Source organism: Sceloporus undulatus, chromosome 2 (genome assembly GCF_019175285.1).
Source record: "Sceloporus undulatus isolate JIND9_A2432 ecotype Alabama chromosome 2, SceUnd_v1.1, whole genome shotgun sequence".
NCBI classification, from domain to species: Eukaryota; Metazoa; Chordata; class Lepidosauria; order Squamata; family Phrynosomatidae; genus Sceloporus; species Sceloporus undulatus.
In genome coordinates this window covers 75,628,057-75,642,385 of record NC_056523.1, presented here as the reverse complement: position 1 = coordinate 75,642,385, position 14,329 = coordinate 75,628,057, and the positions used below count along the sequence as shown (strand labels likewise).

The window sequence follows — 14,329 nt, the reverse complement described above, 5'->3', positions numbered from 1 at the left end:
GGGTGGGGGACTCTCCATCTTTGGAAGATTTTAAACAGAGGTTGGGTGGACAGCTTTCGGCAGTATCTCAGTTGTGGTCTTGCATGGCAGGGGGTTGGACTGGGTGGCCCTTGTGATCTCTTCCAACACTATGATTCTAAGTCATAAATCATGCAAACTTTAGCTGCTAAAGATGAGCCGTGATTTATGGGGGGGGGGGGGGGGGAGAAAAGCTACAACACAGATTTTTACCTGTAATGCTTACCTTCTTCACAATAGCTCCACGGACAATGCTCTATCAACTGTACCAAAAGACATGGAAAGTTGTGGGTATTCAGCATCCTTGTCACAGCACTCACTGGTAAACTGACAAAGCATATGGCAGAGAAAACAGATATACTGGAGATGGCAGGGTTTTGTTTTTTACAATAAACTAGGAGATTTACCACTCTCAAGGTTCACATTACTGAAATTAATTTACAAAAATGTAAGTGACCAAAAACAACAAGTTCTCAGATTTAGTCATGATAGAATAAAATCTGTCACAAATGCTGGAGAATGAATACAATCAGTTTCAGAGCGAGTTACTGTATGAAGGGATAGACAAAGCTAGAAATAATATTGCCCAGCCTTCAAAAACACAAGATAACAACAGCAGTCCTCAGATCATTTCTTCATGAAAGACCCTGAAGACTAGTAGAAATATTTCTTGGACTACTTTATAAATCTCAGACTACTTTAATTTCTCAGATTACTTTATAAATCTTCTTCAAATTTAAGCATATAAACAATTCACATTTTATTAATATATCTTCTTCAGCGCTACAATAATCGTCAAAATAAGAGCAATATTTTGAACATTATGGGCTCAGGTTTTTGAGAAGACCCCTTTAACAGAATTTTGTTTAGGGGAAAAAAGAGTGGACTCCTACCAGCATGGTTCTAAGGAAGGATCTTTTTGGCTTTGGTCAAAATGAGCTCCCTTTTTGTAAGATCAAAAATCAGAAAAAAAATATATGAAGTGTAAGAACAAAGACAAATATTCCTGACTGTTCCACTTCTTTTCTGTGGATTATCTGAAAAGAGTTTATGAATTACAAGAAGTTTCTGAACCAGTTTAGAACTTCTGAACTAAGAAAACGATGAGGGGAAAAAATCTCTTCCATGTGATGAAAATTTAACGTACCTGTCTACCAGGCCAGTAATGAAACGGAATACTGAGAGAGCTTTCAGTGATATTTCGAACTCCATTGCCTCAGCTTGTTTCTTTAACTCCTGAAAGCAGAAAAAGTCATATAACAAAGGAATTTTTTTCAGATACGTAGCTATAGTTTAACTACTGTGATGTTTCCAACCGCTAACAAGAAAACTAGAAAATTCTCAAGTTGGTTTCTTCAGCCGCAAGATAAAGAATGCAAGCCAAGGAAAGGCAATCTGACACCTACAACACTATTCTTTAATCAAGCTAAAGCTTTTAAAATCCTGCCCCAGGCCTTTAAAAATCTGTTATTATAGCCCTAGGGGTTATGTATTTAATTAGAATAACAGAATCACTGAGTAAAAAAAGGCTACAAGGGCCATCCAGTCCAACCCCCTGCCATGCAGGAAAGCATAATCAAAGCATTCCTGGCTATCATGTCACCTCCTAACCTCCTAACATTCTCCTCTCCAGCTAAACATACCCAGCTCTTTAGGCTGCCCCTCATAGAGCATGTTCCAACATGTCCAGAATTGTGGTGCTCAGAAATGGACACAGTATTCCAGGTGAGGTCTGATTAAAGGAGAATAGAGTGGTATTATTAGTTCCCTTGATCTAGACCAGTGGTTCCCAACCTTTCTAATGCCACGACCCTTTAATACAGTTCCTCATGTTGTGGCGACCCCCAACCATACAATTATTTTCATTGCTACATGCAAATATGTGTTTTCCGATGGTCTTAGGCGACCCCTGTGAAAGGGTCGTTCAACCCCCAAAGGGGTCCCGACCCACAACTTGGGAACCACTGATCTAGACACTGCACTCCTACTGATGCTGCCTAGTATCATATTAGATTTTTAAGTTGCTGCATCACACTGTTGACTCATGTTCAATTTGTGGTCTGTTAAAACTTCTAGATCCCTTTCACATACATTGTTGTGAAGCCAGGTGTGAACCATCCTGTAGCTCTGCATTAGGCATTTTTTTGCCTAAATGTAGTACCTTACATTTATTCCTGTCGAAATTCATTTTGTTAGTTTTGGCCCAGTTCAATCTGTTAAGATCATTTTGAATTTTGATCCTGTCCTCTGAGATATTAGCTACTCCTCCTAATTTGGTGACATCTGCAAATCTGATACACATGCCTTCTATTTCTTCATCCAGGTCACTGATAAATATGATGATAATAGTAATAATAATAATAATAATAATAATAATAATAATAATAATAACAACAATACTGTTTATTTATAGCCCACTTTTCCAAGGAGATCAAAGCGGGTTACAACAGAGGTACTAAACAATGTACAATTTGCAACAGTATCTACATTATAAAATATTCATAGCATATTCAACATATGAACCCTGTGGCACACCAGGGTTCATCTCCAGAATGAAAAGGAATAGTTGGTGAGCATCCTTCGGGTTTGGTCAGTCAACCAGATCTATCTAACAGAAGCATTGTCTAGTACAAATTTTACTAACTTTTTTGCAAGATTATCATGGCAGACCTAGTCAAAAGCCTTATTGAACTCAAGATACACGACACTCACAGCATTCCCTTCATCTACCATGCTTGTATCCAAAAAAGAGGGAAGTTTAGTCTGGCATTACTTGTTTTTGAAAAACCCATGTTACCTTTTAGTGATCAGGGCACTCCTTTTTAAGTGCTCTGTTATCTGTTACAGGGACTGCAAAGCATTTGTATTTGTAAAATTATCTTGTATATTTCTGTCAGTACTTATAGTACTGATGCTAATTTTTTCTCCTATCATTTGTTTTTTAATTCCTGGATTTGCAGATTAGCTATTGTGCTGGCTCATGTGGATTTTTATTTAGTCTTAAGATCTGCATGTCAGAATCTGATTGTGATGTTTTAAGAAATCTTACTGCAAGTATGACACCTGCAGAATTTCTTTTGTAAGCTGCCTAATAAACATAAATAATAAATAAAATATAAATAATAATTACAGCACAGACAGACATCATTTGAATTTTCTGTCTTGGGTGTCAGAAACATTAATTTTGCCTTTACCAAAATAGAATACCTGAGGTAGAAATTGTAACTTTGTCTCACTTGCATAGATGAAGGATTGGGAAGATGTTCAGCCACAAGCTTTTGGTCCACTGGTTTCTTCCCACTGGTACTCTGAGCAACTAGTAAGGTCAGCTTCCTATGGCTATAATCTATCAAGTCCAGAACGGTATCCTCTGCAGATTCACAGATTTCCTGTAAAATGACAGAAATACTGGATTCTTTAGGAGATATGGAAACAATTTTTCAGAATAAAGGAAAATGACAAGATCCCTTAAGCTGCTTTTGTCACTGGAAGCATGAGGTGTATCTTTGGGGAGAGGGAACACTTGTCAAGGTGGTAATCCTAACATTCAACTTGTTAGATGTACTGCTTTCTTATTCAAGATCCCTTTCTGCCTGACCAGGACAACAAATGCTGTCTTGTCCAAATACTTGGCCAAGAACCATGGGATTTTATTTTGCTAAGAGATATGAGGCAGATAGGGCAAACGCAGGGAAAGACTGAATTACACTGATACTTCTAGATTAGCAGCAGGAATGCAAGGGGAAAAGTACCTTCTGGAACCATCACCAGGTGCAGTCCTCTGCTTTTTGGAACTAATATACTGGAAAGGTCTGACACTTGCTAAATGTTCCAGTCTAGTCCGAAAGTATTCTCTCTCTCTCTCTTTGACGCAATTGTTCTTTGTAATAAGCATTTATTTAATTTATTATAACTGCGTTTGAAGAGTTATGCAATGAATAACTGAGGTAAACTGATAAACTCTTTTGACACTGGTTCTGATTTCCTATGGGTCATGTTATGTTTATATTTAATTTGCTTACTATTGTTTTGATGTGGACCTGTGTTGAAGGGTTGGGGAGAGGATTTTTTTTTATTAACCTTGTTTGACTCGTAACGTTCTTATGTTTTCTTATTTATTACCACTGTATTGATATTGTTTATTGTTATTGTCTGGTTTATATGGCTGGGGGGCTGAGAAGGGATTAGTTTGTTTTTATTGTATTTTTAATGTACTTCCACTTTGTTAGCCGCCCGGATTCCTCGTTGATTGGGCGGGATACAAATAAATTTATTATTGTTGTTGTTGTTGTTTCTTATGTTAATCATAGAAAAGGGAGATTGTTTCTTTTCTATACATCTAAAGAATTCTTGGTTCAGAGCAGGCATCACTATGATTCTGCAAAACTAAAGTATAGGCAATTAAATATCAGAGAGACCATATTGGATCACATGAAATAAGCTCATGATTCCTGGTCCTTAAGGGGCAACAGCAAGTTAACTCAGGGAAGTGAAACGTAGGTCTGTATCTAAACTTTGCACTAACAACAACAGTTAAGGAACAAAGTTATCCATGAACCTCAGGATCTTATTGGGTCAATGTGCAACTTCAAGGCTTAATATCTATAACTGCATTGTGAAGTCACATAAATCTGTCAAGCTCATGTTTGTCAATGGAGGAGCTCTAAACATATGCATTATTTTTGTGGCATTTCTATACCTTTCTTAAAGATTAACAGGTTTTTGAGCACTAAATAACGTGTATAGATATTTTAAATTCATGTTCTAAACATGAAGGAAGCACTGACAGGTGAAGTACTTCCTGGAATAACTGCTGGAGCCAAATTCAAGCTGGTGTGTTAAATGGCATTAACTTGCCATTGTGATGGAACAAGATTTTATGTTTTCTAATTTTAACTCAGAAGGAATATAGTCCATAACAACAATTATCCCCCAGATCATATTGCTGTAGTAAAAGGTCTCCATCCAAAATATTTATCTAGAATTTATCATAATTTATCTAGAGTGATCTAAATGATCACTTGGGATTTTTGTTTATGATATTTGAGCCTAAAGTTACTGCCTACCTTGTGAAAAAACACTGTCTCCAAGAGGTTAATAACTGAAGCTTCATGACGCAGCTGAAACAGATAGAATATAACAAAACATAAATTAAATATAAATTAAGCTTAGTATAAACATCACTGGAATATTAAGAAAACATATCCAGGAATAGCCATGTTGGTCAGATAGCTAAAGTACAGTAACATCCAAAATCTGCCAAACACTTTTATTGAATCAAATAAAAATGGACAAGATACTTGTCACAAGCTTTTGAATCTCCACTGTATTCTTCATCAGGCAAAGGTGTTAAAGATCATACAGGATAAAGAAAAATATGACGATGTTAGTCACAGGCCTACATTTTGTCAAGATATTGTTTTCAGTGAAGATAGTATGGAGGGATATCCATGCAGACAAGCAACTCCTTTGTCTCACTATGGGGTTACTGGAAGACAGGGTCATAATGGCCAGGAAATAAAATTTAAAAACAACAGCAACAGCAACAACAACAACTTGACAAAATGTAGACTTGTAACTTAACCTTGTCATATTTTTCTTTCTCTTGTATGATTTTTGACACCTTTAAGTGATGAAGGAGCCAGTAGAGCTTTGAAAGCTTACAACATATATTTTGTGCATTTAGGTTGGCTCAATCTGCTTTGTAGATTTTTAGATCATATTGTACTGCACTGTAGATGCAAATAAACTGATAAAGAACAGCAGTCCATTTTTCAGCCTTCCTGGTGACAAAATATAAAAAGAAGTCACACGGTTGAGAACCCAGGGTAAGTTGGGACACTGTTATGATGCTCCCTAAATTCTGCTATTCTGGAAAGAGGAAGCATGTATTTGGAAAAAGAGGCTTCATTATAATAGTTCAGCCTCTATTATGATAATTCAAAGAAAGCATGGCTCTAGGAAACTGCATAGTGACCCTATACAAACACCTTTATGTTGAGCCTGCAGTCTTACAGTTACAGAAGCACTCATACATAAGTTTAATTATTTTTCTTCTCTAAGCCAAATGGAAAGACAATATTAAAATGTCAATTTTAATTTTTAAAACCTTTTCATTTTTCTATATGCTTTTCTTTAAAGCTTTCAGATTTCAATAATGTGTCAGAACTGAATTGGAAGGATTGACAGGAGATGCAGGGAATTACTAAAACCACAAAATCCTTTGGTACTTTAATGAATGATTACAGCCTACTAGTGCACAAAGTATGCTATCACTCAGTTCATTATACATGAAGTGTTATTTAGAATTTCAGTTGATATATAATACAAATGGTAGGGCCATGTTGCAGAAAGTGAGGCAGAGGAAATTTAAATCCAGGAAGGATTAATAGTGACAGTTACGTTATTAACACTGCATCCTCACTGAACTGTTGGTGTTAACCTATACATTCCTATCTTAAGATATACTAATTAACATAGGCAATATGGTAAGAAACCATTATCTTAATTGAAACATCTGATTATAGACTGGAGTTGCAGTCTGTATGGTATTTATTTGTTATGGCAATTAATTAATTAATTAATTAATTGTGTCATATTGCAGGCTGCAGAGTGATATACAGTAGATTAAAACAAGCAAATACAAAAAATACAGTAGAAACAAATACATTGAACAGTAATTTATTATTTTTTGTTTGTTGTTGCATCCCTTCAAGTCATTTCTGACTTATGGTGACCCTATCATGGGGTTTTCTTAGCAACAGGAAGTTTGCCATTGCCTTTCCCTGAGGCTGAGAGAGTATGACTTGCCCAAGGTCACCAGTAGGTTTCATGGCTGAGCAGCGAATCAAACCCTGGTCTTCAGAGTTGCAGTCCAACACTCAAACCACTATACCACACAGGCATATTATTTATTGTTATAAATAAATAATATTTTATTTATTATTAATCGGAAAATGCTTGTCTGTAAAAAAAAAGTCTTCAATAGTGGCTGAAAATAAATAAGCATAAGTGAATGCCTAACTGTAGGTTGAAGAGCATTTCAACTGTATGGAAATATTAATGTCATAAATGCCTGTGCTCAGCTAGTGCTCTTAAAAACAAGTACTGTATTACTACTACCTTCTGAATGATGGTCAATTCTCTTTACCCCCTAAGAAGTCAAGCTTTGGGTTTTGGGTGTTTTTAAAAATCCCTCTGAAGTATCAGACTGGATGTCTAAAGATACACATTTGAATGTATATCAAAAAGAAGAAGAAGAAGAAGAAGAAGAAGAAGAAGAAGAAGAAGAAGAAGAAGAAGAAGAAGAAGAAGCACAAACCACCATTTGTTAACACATCAAAGAAACCAGTGCATCTTGAAACTGGTGTGGGAGACTGGCAGAGTACCCTCCCATGTGCCAGGGATCAATTATTTTGTGTCCATTGACTACAACTGTTTATTTCTTTCCTGCAAACTTGCTGCAGACTGGCAGTGAATACTTGCAGACCAGCATTTGGTCCACAGACCCCTACTTTGAGAAGCACTTACACAAACACAGTTCAGCATTATACCATCGAGCTCCCTGTTTTTCTTATATAAGCATGAGCTCAGAATAGAAGCATAGAATCACAGAGTTGGAAGAGACATTAAGGGACATCCAGTCAGGGACATAGCCAAGGGGGGGGGTCCTTGGGGTCCAGACCCCCCCTTCCATTAGAAAAATGAATGGTGTGTGCTGCTGTGCTGCCGCACCCAGGCCTCATTATAATGGTGGCACTTAGTCTGGACCCCCCCTCTTCCTAAAATCCTAGCTACGTCCCGAAGGAACACAGAATCAAAGCATCCCTGACAAATGGCCATCCAGTCTCTGTTTAAAAACCTCTGAAGAAAGAGACTCTGCCATACTCCAAGGCAGTGCATTCCACCATCGAACACCTCTTACTGTCAGGAAGTTTTTCCTAATGCTGAGGTGGAATCTCTTTTCCTGTAGTTTGCATCCACTGCTGTGTCCACATCTCTGGAGTAGCAGAAAACGAATTTACTCCATCTTCAGTATTACTCCCCTTCAAATATTTAAACAGTGCTACCATAACCATCTCTTAACCTTCTCTTCTCCAGACAAAATATACCCAGCACCCTAAGTCGCTCCTCATAGGGCATGGTTTCCAAGCCTTTCAGTATTTTGGTCGCCCTCCTCTGGACATGCTCCAGCTTGTCAACATCCTTTTTGAATTGGGATGCCCAAAACTGGATGCAGGATTTCAGGTATTCATAATATTCTAGAATACTGTCACTTTCTCAGTCACAACTTGTGTTGTTCAAAGTGATGAACTGTAGTTAATATTCACTATAACTTGCTTGAAATAAATCAGTTTGTTACATACTGAAATTCAAATAGTAAAGGGTTAAATTACTGTATATACTTGTATATAAGTAAAAAAAATGCTAAAAAATTGACACAAAAACGTGGGTCAACTTATACACTGATCAATATGGTAGCAGGCTGGACCCTGGAGCCTCTTCCCCAGTCTGGCTGTCTCGCAAAGGGACAGCCGGGCAAAGGGTTGGGGGCAAATGCTTGCCTCCCTTCCTCTTCCCAAGTGCAGGTGTTCTGTGAAGGCTGGAGGACACCCGGATTGGGGAAAGGCTTGTGGGGCAAATACTTGCCTCCCCTCCTCCTCCCCAGTGTGGATGTCTCCCATAGATGGGCTGCAGAGGAGGAGGAAGAGTGAGTGCATGCCTCTAAAGCTTGCTCCCCAGCTCGGCTGTCTCCCAAAGGGCTGCAGAAGGGGAGGAAGGGTACTGAGACCCACATTTTATCCTCTATTTATCCACGGGTCATCTCAAAATACCTCCCTGATTTTGGCCCCCAAACCTGCCCTCAACTTATATACTGTATGATGTCAACTTATACACAAGTATATACAGTAATTTTCTATATTCAGAATAATAGATGTCCCCCTTCTACTGCACTCAATTTGTTCACCCAATTTTAAAATTCTAACATTATTAGCTCTCACATAAACTTGCCTGAAAACACTTTCTATGCCAATTCTACATAAATTCTCATAGTAGTGATCACTGTGATAGGAAGTAGGTCAAACTAGCTTCCTGAAGCAAAATCATCATTTTATGACATCTTACAAATGCCTGTATGCTAAAAATATAAACATGTAGAAGTCTAATTTAATTCCACCTCATACTTACCACTAGGTATATGGGAAAGGTGCTTTTTGGTTTGAAGTCCTCCAGCTTGCATAGTATAGGGAAGATTTTCTGTTTCCAGATCTCCACAGTGATTAATTCTTGAATAAGAGTTGGAATCTACACAAATAAAAAGGATTATGTTCAAAGCACTACACCACACTGACTCTTTCATGAAAGCTGCAAGCTGCAATGTAACATACCTTGACATTATTTACAAGAGATTCAGTGAGGAGCTGTTCGTGCCCAGCAGAAGCACTCAGTATTGCCTGCATGTTCAGCTTTTCAATATATTCATGTTGCCGTAACCACCTGAGAAGCAGGGTGAGAACTGTTAGCACTCAGGTCTTAATATTGACCCTATCTCTTCTCAGCTACCAAAGACTGACACCAATAGAGACAATTTCACCCTGAAATGATAACCTTTTCCCAGCCATTCTTTTTGCCATCTGTTGCACAGGAATATACTGTACATCCTTTCTTTGTTAAACAATCTGTTCAGCTAACAGGCAGGGGTGATATTTTCTGAATTAGAATTAATGACTGGAACACTATCTTTGTTTCTGGTTTTGGAATGTGAAATTCTTTTGCTAATGGGAGAAGCAGGGAAAGGTGTTATTGTAATTCTTAGTTGGCAGACACAAGTCTGTGAGTTTACTTGGAGCTGAAGGGGAAAGGAATCTAGGGGACTGAGCACCTGCTTCTTTAGGAACTGTATTCAGTCAGTTGCATTATCTAGTAAATCTTCAGAGTTTTCTATTCTGAACAGACTAAATCCTATTTACTCCCTCACTATTACACGTTAGAAAATGGGAAGCACTTGGTTCACTGATTTTGCAACCTTGCCCTCCATCACAAATACTGAAATGGTAGCAAGGAAAGGTGGCTGATAACAATTACCTGCCTTGGATCCTATCCCAGCAGAAAGGCAATCAATCAATTAATCAATCAATCAATCAATCATATCCCATGATTGGCCAGGCTGGCAGAGGTTGAAGGGAATGGGATTCCACCTTCATCTAGAGCAGCACTACTTAAAAGTGTTGGTCCCAAAGACTAGCACTTGTCCATGAACCATCAACTGCCAGTCTGTTGAGAGTTTCTACGGGGAAAAAATGATTGGAGCTAATGGGCACAAATAAGGTACTGGCTCCTGGCATGTTAGAAAAAAAGATTGCTGATGTCCCACATAAGAGAGCAAGAGAAACATTGATTTAGGAGACCATAGGTTCTCCATTCCTGATCTGTGTTGCGCTATGTAGGTCATCTTTGGCTTATATGTTACATTTCTAAAGGTAATTTAAAAAGAAGAAGTGGTTAATTTATATGGGGGAAGTAATTCAATGCTTATTGCAGGTGCCAACAACCTGTTATTAACACTTTCAGACACACCAAACTACCAATCCTTTCAGTGTTAAGAATATTTTTACTTTAGAGCATCCCAGAACCTGCAAGAGACATTTTGGGCTCCAGTGAAACTGAAGAGAAAGGCATTTCACTCCCGTGACTACCTCATTCTTCTCAAGCTAATAATCATGAAGATTTTGCACCTCTTCATGAAGTATCTTTGTTGTCTGAAGTTGATTCTTTATTCCCAGTTCCTTCTGGAATCCTTTACTTTAGATTCTTGCTGGTTAAAACATGGTAAGAGAACAGATACTGTACAACCTAGTAACTAAAATTAAAACTTCAGCTCTTTTCTCTACATGAGTTTAGCAAAAGCAGCCCAGATAAGATACTTGAAATATCAGCCTGGCTCTAATATGGCATCTCTTCCTGATTTTATGTTCCAGCAGTTAAAATCTTTCCTTTAGGACCCAAGCCTTCACAATTCTTAATGGGATTTACCATCTTTCAAGCATCCACTCATACTTCGTCACAGGGATGATTTAGCTCCAGATTTGACATAATACCTCTAGCTGAAGTAGCATTTTTTTTAAAAAAAACCAGTCTCTCAACTAGTGATTGCCATGGCTTTATCCCATCTCATGAGGACACCAGGATATGTGGGAAAGTGATTTATACGGTTAAAATATGCAGTAAAATTAATTGCTGAATGTCAAGGAAAAAAAATATACATAGTTAAAATATAACATTCATAGCTGCACGTCAAGCAGAAATCCAACAGGTGAAAGTAATATGTGTTCAATTTCTGCCTGTCATGTGTGTGTTAATGACAAAGGAGCTGCATCTCAAAGAACAACTGCACTATAACTATGCAACAAATACTTTCCAATCTTGGAAGCTAAGCAGGGTCAGCCCTGGTTAGTAGTTAGTATTTGGATGGGATGTCACCAACGAATACCAGGTGCTGTAGGTATATCTCAGAGGAAGGGGCTGGCAAAATCACCTCTAAGTACTCCTTGCCTAAAGAAAACTGAATGAAAAGCTATATGGGGTTGTTGTTGTCAACAGGTGACTTGAAGACACATACATACATAGGACCACCTTGGATGGCTGGGTGGAAAATAGATCCTCTGGATTAACATGTCATGCAAAAGCAAAGGATTACTCTGCTCCAATCTGCTCACCAGCTGTGTTCTGGTGTATGTTCATCAAAAATCTTGGAACTGGTTTTGAGGTAGGGAGATTCAACACTGGCTTTCCTGTTGCTGAGGAATTTGCCTAATTGCAGGTACTTGCAGGTAAAGGTAAACATATTCCCCTTTGACAAGGTTGTCAAGTCATGTCCGACTGTAGGGGCGGTACTCATTTCTGTTACTAAGCCAAAGAACCAGCATTAGCAAAGACAACTCCATGGTCCTGTGGCCAGCATGACTACATGGAACGCTGTTACCTTTCCACCAAAGTGGTACCTATTTATCTACTTTCACTTTTACATGCTTTCAAACTGCTAAGTTGGCAGAAGCTGGGACTAGTAATGGGAGCTCCCTCCATCACATGGCACTTGCATCTTGAATTGCCGACTTGCCAGCCTTGCAGTCATCAGAGCCAGCACCTTAACTACTGAGCCACTGCAGGGAGAGAAGGACAAATTACTTTCCCCATCCTTTATTTACTGAAACATAAGGATGATAATATGAAGACTTTTACAAGCACAATGTCTACACAGAAGTCCATGTGTTCACTGCATTTTCCTCCTAAATTAGTGCGCTTAGAACAGACTGTTGTTGTTATTGTGGTAGTGTGCCTTCATGTTGTTTCTGACTTAGGGAGGCCTTAAGGTGATCCTGTTGCAGGGTTTTCTGAGTGCTGAGAGCATGTGACTCACCCAAGGTCACCCATTAGGTTTCCATTGTTGAGCGGGGATCTGAGGCACGATTTCTAGTCGTAGTCCAACACTCAACTAAACCACTTTGGCTCTCTGGGACAGGTTGTTGCTGTTGTTGTGTGTCGTTGTTTCTGATTTACGGCAACCCTGCCCTAACCCCATCACGGGGTTTTCTTGACAAGATTTGTTCAGAGGAGCTTTGCCATTGCCTTCTCCTGAGGCTGAGAGCATGTGACTTGCAGAAGGTCACCTATTGAGTTTCGTGGCTGTACTGGGAATTGAACCCTGGTCTCCAGAGTGTTAGTCCAACACTCAAACAACTACACCACACCGAGCTTCTAGGACATGTTGTTGTTGTTGTGTGCCTTCAAGTCGTTTCCGACTTATGGCGACCCTCAGGTGAAGTTAACACAGGGTTTTCTTGGCAAGTTCTTCAGAAGGGGTCTCCTATTGCAATCTTCTGAGGCTGAGAGAGTGTGACTTGCCCCTTTATTACTCCCGGACAAGCTCAAGCACAACGGCTGCATTAATCCACAGGGAGGCAAGAATACTACCAATTATGATGATTATAATGATTTTAGTGCTTTTTGATCGATAATTCCTGAGGAAGCTCAACTGTGTAGCAGTCTTGGTGGTCCAACTTTGCCAGATCATTTTGGGTGCTGGGGGGGAGCTGAACCATGGTGACCAGAGGTCCTAACCGTAAAGGAGGACAAGGCATCACAAAATGGAGGACATTCAAGAAAAATAGAGGCCATTACACAATAAAAACCAAAAACACTCTTATAATTGTAAGTTTGTGTTTCTTAGGTCCAAAACACACTGCAGAAATAATCCAATTTGAGAGTACTTTAAACTGCCTGGCTCAGTGCTAGGGAATTCTGGGAACTGTAGTTTTGAGTGACATTTAGCTTTCTCTGTTAGAGAGCTCTGGTGTCAAAATAATCTATAGTTCCCAGGATTCCCTAGCACTGAGCAGGGCAGTTAAAGCAATGTCAAATTGGATTATTTCTGCAGTCTGGTTTGGATCTTAGTTATGCCCATTGTGGAATTCCTCTTGGACAGAAGGTTGAAATGGAGGACGTGTCCTGGAAAAGGAGGACGACTTCTGCTCCGCCTGGCCTGAGCCCTCCCTAACCCCCACCTCCCTCCACCTCCCAGGGCCCCCTCCCTCCTACCCGTAGCCCCCGACCTCCCGCAGCGGGAAAGCCCTCAGCGAGCCCACCAAGGCCTCGACCTCGCCAGGCAGCAAGACGGAGGGGCAGAGCGCGTCCTCCATGGCGGCTGTGGCCTAGGCCCCACGCGGTCGCCATGGCAACAACCAGGGCTCCCCGCCTCCGCCACTGCACTCGCGCGCCCCCTAGAGGCAACCGCCGGGCATGCATCCCCAGGCGCCTTCAGAGCGAGCTTTGTTTGTTGTTGTTGTGGGCCTTCAAGTGGGAAAAAGCCTTATTGAAGCTGCCATGGGGCTTTCTTGGCAAGGTTTTGGGTCTCCTGAGGGGGCTTGCCTTTGCCTTCCTCTGAGGCTGAGAGCAGGGTGGGCAGGCGCCCTCCTTTTCCAGGACACGCCCTCCATTTCAGCTTTCTGGCCACACTGTCCTCCATTTCCCCTGGGTGCCTTCCATTTTGTGGTGCCTTGGTGCTGAGGACACCTGGGTGACCAGGTGCCCTAACTGGAAAGGAGGGCACTTAGGGGAAATGGAGGGCATAATGAATATAAATCCCAGGAAAGAAAATTGGAGACCAAAGCTGAAATGGAGGGCATGCCCTGGAAAAAGAGGATGGCTAGCCACCCTAGTTAGGCTCAAAATGGAGGACATTTTGGAACGCCTCCTGGACAGAAGGCTGAACTGGAGGATGTGTCCTGGAAAAGAAAAATGGAGGACAGACAAC

General features: G+C 40.0%; 1 protein-coding gene across 3 annotated transcripts in view; it reads right to left on the bottom strand.

Moving 5' to 3' along the window:
* The window catches only part of ZMYND10 (zinc finger MYND-type containing 10), a 29,991-nt gene extending 16,236 nt beyond the window's left edge, over positions 1–13,755 (bottom strand). The window contains exons 1-7 of one of the 3 annotated variants that reach the window (XM_042454931.1): positions 13,615–13,755; positions 9,408–9,516; positions 9,208–9,324; positions 5,085–5,138; positions 3,255–3,407; positions 1,166–1,254; positions 245–345 (exon numbers count right to left, since the gene is read on the bottom strand). In XM_042454931.1, the coding sequence (XP_042310865.1) occupies positions 245–345; positions 1,166–1,254; positions 3,255–3,407; positions 5,085–5,138; positions 9,208–9,324; positions 9,408–9,516; positions 13,615–13,715 (724 nt within the window). In that variant the 5' untranslated portion in view covers positions 13,716–13,755. Of the gene's footprint in view, positions 1–244; positions 346–1,165; positions 1,255–3,254; positions 3,408–5,084; positions 5,139–9,207; positions 9,325–9,407; positions 9,517–11,735; positions 11,932–13,614 lie in introns of those variants that run through there. The other 2 variants (XM_042454932.1, XM_042454930.1) reach the window with 2 other exon arrangements.
* Between the last annotated feature and the right edge of the window lie 574 nt (positions 13,756–14,329).